The sequence below is a fragment of the Nicotiana sylvestris genome, chromosome 7 (genome assembly GCF_000393655.2).
Source record: "Nicotiana sylvestris chromosome 7, ASM39365v2, whole genome shotgun sequence".
NCBI lineage: Eukaryota > Viridiplantae > Streptophyta > Magnoliopsida > Solanales > Solanaceae > Nicotiana > Nicotiana sylvestris.
In genome coordinates, this window is record NC_091063.1 from 54,932,572 (window position 1) to 54,941,813 (window position 9,242).

Sequence of the window (9,242 nt, forward strand, 5' to 3'; positions counted from 1 at the left end):
TATAAACCATCCTTATATTAAATTGTAGAAAATTCTATAATATTTAAGATTTTAAAATTAAAATTTACCTTATATATATTATGACAAAAGCAACATACTTGTACATAGAGGGACATATGAAATTTTATCCATTCAACTAAATAAGATCAATATCTATTCATTATTTTAAAAAATTATATAAAATTTATATTTATTCTTTTAATTTTAATTTTAATTTTATAACTCGACCATATTTCTTTGTGACTTTTAAAAATGTTGAACTCATTAATATTGGGTACGCGCAACACTGGTATACATATAACTGATAATGTTGACATTGAACTTGTATTATTGACTAGAGAAGTAGTTATAGAACAGTGCTTCCTCCGATCCAAAATAAGTGATTTTTTAGCTGTTTTCATACATATTAAGAAATTCACTTTTTAACATTAATTAGCAATAAAATTGACCATATTAACCTTTACTATCTCTTCACATAAATACTTCTAACACATACTCCAATACTATTTACTTTAAGGGAAATATAGAAAAAAAAATAATTCATTTTTAAAATCTGGAAAAATCACTTAATTTGGACCACAAAAAACGCCAAAAAATCACTTATTTTGGACCGGAGAGTGTACAAGAGAAAAGAAATAAAGAAGAAAATCTACCAGAGAAAGAAAATACACAAAAGTTTGCTATCTATGGGAATTAGGAATATCTTTTAACTCCATTGGAACACTTGTACAACTAATCCTTCCAAAAAGTTGGACCAAAAGAAGAAAAATAATTACGAGGCTGCAACTTTCTCAAATAGGACCAATCTATTATCAGCTAGTCTAGTCTTATATGCAGATTTTTTGTACTCAAACCACGTAAACTCTTTGTACAAGCTTTCTTCCCCTTCCATTAATGATGCCAAAGGTGCTATCTTTTGACTCAATGGCGGTCCTCCAAAATATATCATTGATAGCCTTGATTTTACACTGTTCGCCAATACCCTGTGCCTTACACTCTTAAACCTCCCGTTAGTCATCACCTGAAATCAAAATATATTTCAGTTAGTTATATTGTACTAAAGAAGAAGCTACTAAAAGACCAAAACAACATCGGTTAGTTTTGTTGTGTACCTGCAATGAGTCACCAACATTAATGAAGAAAGAATTTGGATCAGGCGGGACAGAAATCCAGTGGCCTTTTTTGAGTAATATTTGAAGTCCGGAAGTGTTGTTGGATCTCAATACTGATATGATTTGTGGGTCAGTATGCTCTCCAAATCCAATCAAATTATTGTCACTGAATTGTTGAATCTCAGGACAAGGGGGATAGTGATTGAGCCTGAAAACAGAGTCACTCTTTTCGTCCATTAGAAGCTTACTGAAAACATTCCTCGGATGAATATTTAATCCCTCTGCTAACATTTCAAGAATCTCACATGCCATTTTCTTCACTGCTGACACATAATCATTTACTGCTATCCTGCAATGAAAATGAAAGATATAATTAAGAAGAGATAAATGTGTATATATATATGATATGCTCTGTTTCTAAATTCTACGGAGTATATTTTACCGAATTGTTTCTGGGTTTACACCTAATATAGATGCAAACTTATGGTAGTTGAATTCAGAGTTAGTTGAGAGGAGAATGTATTCGACCCAACCAACATCGCCATTGGGTCCAATCTTCTTGTTTCCATAGCCAAAAGGATCAGCAGGCCCTGCTTTCTGTTTATCAGAAAGGGGAGAGGAGAAGAATTTGATGGCTTCAGATTCAAGTTTAGTTATGAATTCCGTAGGGACGCCATGATTAATGACTTTGAAAAATCCAAATTCTTCACAAGCCTTAACAATGAGGTTTATAGAGTCAGGTTTCGAGAGGTCTATCAATGGAACACCATTGAAGAATGAGGATGATCTGCAGTTTTTGACTATGGGGAAATGGTCAATGCCAGGTTTAGTTAAGACCACCATAGTTGCTTGGTGAAGTTTACAATGATAGAGGAATAATTATGTTTGACAACAAAATCAAAAGATGAAAACTTGGGTTTTACTATTGGCTGTATTTCTTGTTTCTAAGAGGAGCAGCTTTTGAGGTAATAATAACAGTATGAGAGTAGCTATGTAGTAGTGAACACTTGGATACAGCTCCTGCTTCCCTATTTATAGGGAATCCAAGCCCCCCCCCCCCCCGCGAGCAACCCCAAACCCTATACCTCAAAGATAATAACTGAAGGATTGCCCTAATATTTCTTGTCTCTTTGATTTGACTTGGTGCCCAAGTATATCATTAAACTTGTAGTTAATTATGATACATATTTTTTAATTGCTTGAACTAAAATGTCACGACCCAAAACCCAACCTATCGTGATAGCGCCAATCATGGAACTAGTTCAGCTTCAAACCAACGCAATCCAATACCACGATGTAGATATTAAAAATCATTTGCGGAAGACTTTCATCATTTTTAAAACAAAACGTTTAAGACATAAGAGAAAGATTCATATTACAATATATTTGTCCCAAAACCATGGTGTCACTGAGATCATGAGCGTCTAAGGTAAATACATAATCTATCAAAGTGTCTAAGAATCAACAGAAAAGTACAACTGGAAATGAGAAGGAGAGCCAAGGCCTGCGAACGCCGTGCAGGTACCTCAATAATCTTTTAAGTCAGAAGCCTCGATCAAACATCCGCCACTTGATCCAAAGTGCCTGAATCTGTACACGAGGTACATGGGGTAACGTGAGTACACCAACTCAGTAAGTAACAAGCTCAAACTATGGACTGAGATAAAAAGGAATATCGTATAGAAATGTAGGCATACTTTCAGTTAATTAAACAGCTCATAACAGGGAAATAGAGCAAGTATGAACATGATAAAGGAGTATAACTTCGCTAAATCTACATGCCAATGCACATACTATATGAAATGCACTATGCCAAGTACCTCATGTGCCCAATAACTCGATGCTCGTCCACTCAGTACTGTATATGTGACGACCCAAAGGGTCATCACTTGCTTTCAGTTGATTTCTGTGTCTCCGAGGCTTTGAAGACCTCATTAGAGTTGCCTCGATTTGCGTGTGCAGTCCGAGCGTGTAGCCGGAAAGTTTGAATATGAAACTCTGTGAAAAATTCTAAGTTTTGATGTTAAAATGAATAAATTTGACTTTGGCCAATATTTTGGGTAAACGGATCCGGATCCGTGATTAGACGGTCCCGGAGGGTCCGTAGGAAAATATGGGACTTGGGCGTATTCCCGGAATCGAATTCCGAGGTCCCAAGCCCAAGAAATGAATTTTTAAGTGAAATTGTTTAAGGAAATTTGAAATGAAAACCGATTAGAAAGCAATGGTATCGGGCCTGTATTTTGGTTCCGACGCCCGGTACAGGTCTTATATATGAATTAAGTCATTCTTGTGAAATTTGGTTGAAAACGGACGTCGTTTGAAGCGATTCGGACCTTAATTGAGAAATTTGATGTTTAAAAGAGTTTTGAGAAATATCATTGATTTCGAGGTTTAATTCGATGCTCGTGATGTTATTTTGGCAATTTGATTACACGAATATGCCCGTAGGATATTTTTGAGGCTGTGTGTATACTTGTTTTGGAGTTTCGAGGGCTCGGGTGAGTTTCGAGTAGGTCCCAGGATGCCTTAGGCTTAGAAAGTCAGGTGTAGCAAGTTTAGGAAGCTGCAGTCTCTGAACCATCTGGTGCGGTCCGCGAGAAATTGCATGCGACCGCGGAGGGGCCAGTGCGGCTGCGATCGCCTTTGTCCGGTCCACGGTGGAGGCTGTGCGGCCGCAGTCGCCTTTGTGCGGTCCGCACAGGGTGCTGAACTGCAGGTCTTCAGGGAGGGGCCAGCGCGGTTGCGGTCGCCTTTGTGCGGTCCGCGGTAGAGGCTGTGCGGCCGCGGTCCATTTGATGCGGTCCGCACTGGAGGTCTAAAAGGGGTATAAATAAACGAGAATTTCAGTTATTTTTCACTTTTCGAAACCCCAAAAACATAAGAGACAATTTTTCAAACAACCTTTCTTCTCCAAAACGTTGGTAAGTGATTTCTAACTCATTTTCTTCACTCCTTAACATCTTTTAACATGATTTCAACTTCAAATCAAAGATTTTCATGGGGGAATTGGGTGTTTTGGGCCCGAGGTGATTTTTGAATTTTGGGTAAAACTTTGGAAAACTCATTTTTCATGCATTGGGGTTGATTTATTTAGCACTTATTGATGTAATTAAGTAACTTGTGATTAGATTCGAGCGGATTGGTGGTGGAATCGAGGAGTAAAGCTATAATTGAGACTTGAGTAGTGTTCAAAGCATCGAAGTAAGTGTTTGGTCTAACACTAGCTTGAGGGATTAGGAGTTGAGTCATATTTGCTACTTGCTTCTTGTTGAGTACAACGTATAGGCATGGTGACGAGTATCTATACGTTGGTGTCAAGTATGACCGTGGGTCTTAAATTGAAAGTTGTTGTGTTCTTGAATGACACCTTGTATTCTTTAGTTAATGATCTTCTATGATTGAGCATCTCCACTAATCGAACTGAGTACTAGCTAAGTGAGATTGGTTATAGCTGATTCTCCCTTGCCGGGATGACTATTTCGATATTGTTGTTCCCTTGTCGGGAAATTATTATATTGCTTTTTGTTCCATTGCCGGGAAGTTATTACATTACTTATGTTTTCTTGCCGGGATTTCTTGGTATGCATACTACCCGCTCCCATTTCATTATCTTGTGGTAGGCGTACCACCCGCTCCCATTTCATTATCTTGTGGTAGGCGTACCACCCGCTCCTATTTCATTATCTTGTGGTAGGCTTACCACCCGCTCCCATTTCATTATCTTGTGGTAGGTGTACCACCCGCTCCCTTTTACAGTTCATCACACAATCACAAGATAATGAAATAGGAGCGGGTGGTACGCCTACCACAAGATAATGAAATAGGAGCGGGTGGTACGCCTACCACAAGATGTTATAAAAATGGGAGTGGGTGGTATGCCTACCACAAGATATTATAAAGTGGGAGCGGGTGGTACGCCTACCACAAGATATGATGAAATGGGAGCGGGTGGTACGCCTACCACAAGATATGAGAAATGGGATCGGGTTGCACGCCTACAACAAGATGAAAACTGAAAGTGAAAGTTGTCTTTACTTCTCCTTATCTGCGTTAGAAGTTATATTGTTAGCTTCCTTGTTATTTCTTATTATTTTGTTTTGTCAGCTACCCCTGAAGCGTGTTACCCTTCCCCAGCTTTAATTGCCTAATATATGTTTACTCTTTTGCCATATATTATATAACTGCACAGGTTTATCTGGAGTCTGGTCCTAGTCTCGTCACTACTTCTCCGGGGTTAGGCCAGACACTTATTATCACTTGGGGTCGGTTGTGCTGATACTACACTCTGCACTGTGTGCAGATTTCGAAGCAGATTTCGGACAGTAGTTGGAGGGCTTCCTTCAGTCCATTCAGAGACCCAAGGTAGACCTGCATCCGTCCGTAGGCCCTGGCGTCTCCCTCTATCTCTATTTCCTGTTTTTATTTTTCACACTTCAGAAACAGTGTGCTGTTATTTCTTCAGACCTTGTATGTAGTAACTCTTAGACAGTGTGTGATACTGTGACACCAGATTTTGGGGTAATTAAAGTTTAAAAGTTGTAATAGACGTAGTTTTTGGGTTTTATAACTGTTGACTTCCGCTTATTTACTTAAAATTCCGTTGTTATCATGTTACCGCCACGTGTTTGTTAAAATGAAGCAATATGAAAGTGTAGTGGGTAGTTAAGGTTTGGCTTGCTTAGCTCCCATTAGTAGGCGCCATCATGACTCCCGAGGATGGAAAATCTGGGTCGTGACAAATTGGTATCAGAGCTCTAGGCTACATGGGTCTCACAGTTCACAGACAAACTTAGTAGAATCTGAGGGATCGGTACGGAGACATTTGTATTTATCCCCTAGAGGCTACAGAGTTAGGAAAACTTCACATTTGTTCTTTCTTGTCGTGCGGTTTTGTTTCCTAATATTGATTGAATTCCTACTCCGTTCTTTCTCAGATGGAGAGAACACGCGCTTCCTCATTTACCGCTCAGCAGCCCGAGCCCCCAGCAGCAGCTTCCACTAGGGGCAGAGGGCAAGGCCGAGGCCGTGCTAGAGGCCGAGGTAGGGGCAGAGTTCAGCCCCGAGCAGCAGCACCAGTGGCGGAGCCTCAGGTTGATTTTGAGGAGGAGGTTCCGGCCCCAGCAGTTCCGGTGGGCCCAGATCAAGTCCCAGAGGGGTTTATTGCTACCCCAGTTCTTTAGGATGCTCTGGTCCGATTAGTGGGCTTCATGGAGAGTCTGACCCGGGCAGGCTTGCTTCCTGTGGCACCAGCCACTTCTCAGGCTGAAGGAGGGGCCCAGACTCCTACTACTCGCACCCCGGAGCAGGTAGCTCCTCAGATTTAGACTCCAGCGGTTCAGCCAGTTGAAGTAGTACAGCCGGGTGTGGTAGCTCAGACCGGTGATAGAGCGGCTATGTACGTTGATACTTTGTGGAGACTGGATAGGTTCACCAAGCTCTTCACTACTACATTTAGTGGTACATCTACTGAGGATCCCCAGGATTATCTAGACAACTGTCACGAGGTTCTCAGGAACATGGGCATTGTTGAGACCAATGGGGTAGATTTTGCTACATTTCGCTTGTCTGGATCCGCTAAGACTTGGTAGAGAGATTATTGCTTAGCTAGACCAGTCGGGTCGCCATCTTTGACTTAGGAGCAGTTTGCAGTATTGTTTCTGGAGAAGTTTCTCCCCGTGACTCAGAGAGAGGCCTATCAGAGGCAGTTTGAGCGCCTCCATCAGGGTTCCATGACGGTCACCCAGTATGAGACCAAGTTCATCGACTTAGCTCACTATTCTCTTGTCATACTTCCTACCAAGAGAGAGAGGGTGATGAGGTTTATCGACGGTCTTATTCAGCCGATTCGTCTTTAGATGGCCAAGGAGGCCGGGAGTGAGATCACTTTTTAGGAGGTGGCCGATATGGCCCATAGAGTTGAGATGATTCCGTCACAGGAAGGTGGACATGGGTCAGACAAGAGGCCCTGCAATTCAGGCAGATTCAGTGGTACCTCGTCTAGAGGTAGAGATTCATATGGTAGAGGCTATCCTCCTAGGCCCTTTCAGTCAGCTCTTCAAGTTTCTCACGGTGCTTCAGGTGGTCGTGGTCCTCCGATGCATTATTCTGATCAGCAGTCCTTCAGTGCACTACCAGCACCTATCAGTGCACCACCGCTTCAGAGTTTTCAGGGTCGTCAGCCCCAGCAGTCGAGGGCTTGTTTTACTTGTGGCGACACGAGGCACATTGCTAGGTATTGCCCTCGAGCTTCGAGTAGTTCTCCACATCAGGGTTCTCGTGGTATGGTTTAGGCACCAGATCAGACCGCCCAACCAACTAGAGGTGGGGGTAGAGATGCTTCAGTGATATTTGATCCAGGGTCTACATACTCGTATGTGTCATCTTATTTTGCACTGTATCTGGTCATGCCTAGTGATTTATTGAGTATTCCTCTTTATGTGTCTACACTGGTGGGTGACTCTATTGTGGTAGATCGAGTCCATAGCTCTTGTGTAGTTATGATTGGGGGTCTTGAGACTCGTGTGGATTTGTTGCTTCTAGACATGGTCGACTTCTATGTTATATTGGGGATGGACTAGTTATCACCTTACCATGCTATCTTGGACTATCATGCCAAGACTGTGACCTTATATTTACCGGGTATGCCTCGTTTAGAGTGTAGCGGAATTCCTGGTCATTCTACCCGTAGCGTTATTTCTTATGTGAAGGCTCGACGTATGGTCGAGAAGGGATGCTTGGCCTATTTAGCTTATGTTCGTGATTCTAGTGCGGAGGCTCCCTCTATTGATTCTATGCCCGTTGTTCGTGAGTTTCCTGAGGTATTCCCTTCAGACCTACCGGGTATGCCGCCCGACATGGATATTGACTTTTGCATTGATTTGGCTCCGGGCACTCAGCCCATTTATATTCCGCCATATCGCATGGCCCCGCCGGAGTTGAAAGAGTTGAAGGAGCAGTTGCAAGACTTGCTTGAGAAGGGTTTCATTAGACCCAGCGTTTCGCCTTGGGGTGCGCCGATTTTGTTTGTTAAGAAGAAGGATGGGTCGATGAGAATGTGTATTGATTACCGGTAGTTGAACAAGGTTACAATCAAGAATAAGTATCCATTGCCGAGGATTGATGATCTGTTTGATCAGCTTTAGGGTGCCAAGGTATTTTCAAAGATTGATTTAAGATCTGGCTACCATCAGCTGAGGATTAGGGTATCTGACGTCCTAAGACAGCTTTCCCTACTCGGTACGGGCATTATGAGTTCTTGGTGATGTCATTCGGGTTGACAAATGCCCCAACAGCTTTTATGGATTTGATAAACCGAGTGTTCAGGCCTTATTTGGACTCGTTCATGATAGTCTTCGTTGATGATATTTTGATATATTCCCGCAGCTAGGAGAAGCACGAGCAGCATCTCAGAGTGGTTCTTTGGACTCTGAGGGACAGTCAGTTATATGCTAAGTTCTCGAAGTGTGAGTTCTGGTTGAGTTCAGTTGCATTTCTGGGTCATGTTGTATCAGTAGAGGGTATTCAGGTTGACCCGAAGAAGATTGAGGCAGTCAAGAACTGGCCTAGACTAGCATCAACTACAGAGATTCGGAGTTTCTTAGGGTTGGCAGGCTACTAACGTCGGTTCGTGGAGGGGTTTTCATCCATTTCAGCCCTGATGACCAGGTTGACCCAGAAGGGTGCCCAGTTCAGATGGTCGGATGAGTGTGAGGCGAGATTTCAGAAGCTCAAGATAACTCTGACTATGGCACCAGTGTTGGTTTTGCCCACATGTTCAGGGCCTTATACAGTCTATTTTGATGCATCTCGCATTAGACTTGGTGCAGTGTTGATGCAGGATGGAAAGGTCATTGCCTATGCTTCGCGGCAGTTTAAGATTCATGAGAAGAAATATCCAGTTCATGATTTAGAGTTGGCAGCCATTGTTCACGCATTGAAGATTTGGAGGCATTATCTGTATGGCGTGGCATGTGAGGTATTCACTGATCACAAGAGTCTTCAGTATTTTTTCAAGCAAAAGGAGTTGAATTTGAGGCAGAGGAGGTGGTTGGAGTTGTTGAAGGATTATGATATCACTATCTTATATCACCCGGGAAAGGCCAATGTGGTGGCCGATGCTTTGAGTAG

At 42.2% G+C, this 9,242-nt stretch overlaps 1 protein-coding gene across 1 annotated transcript; it reads right to left on the reverse strand.

Annotated features, from left to right (window-relative positions):
- Positions 1-585: 585 nt before the first annotated feature.
- On the reverse strand, positions 586-2,092 carry LOC104247953 (gibberellin 2-beta-dioxygenase 1-like). Its single transcript, XM_009804118.2, has 3 exons — positions 1,555-2,092; positions 1,113-1,461; positions 586-1,021 (listed from the first exon to the last, which is right to left on the reverse strand). Exons 1-3 carry the CDS (start codon positions 1,953-1,955, stop codon positions 773-775), a joined length of 999 nt encoding a protein of 332 aa, XP_009802420.1. The 5' UTR covers positions 1,956-2,092; the 3' UTR covers positions 586-772.
- Positions 2,093-9,242: the final 7,150 nt, after the last annotated feature.

Bases quoted from the DNA above. Each gene is read 5' to 3' on its own strand.
- LOC104247953 (XM_009804118.2), bottom strand. From the start codon at position 1,955: ATGGTGGTCTTAACTAAACCTGGCATTGACCATTTCCCCATAGTCAAA. The intron at 1,462-1,554 runs GTAAAATATACT...TTTTCATTGCAG, and splicing joins GTAAACCCAGAAACAATTCG to GATAGCAGTAAATGATTATG. The intron at 1,022-1,112 runs GTACACAACAAA...TTTTGATTTCAG, and splicing joins ATGTTGGTGACTCATTGCAG to GTGATGACTAACGGGAGGTT.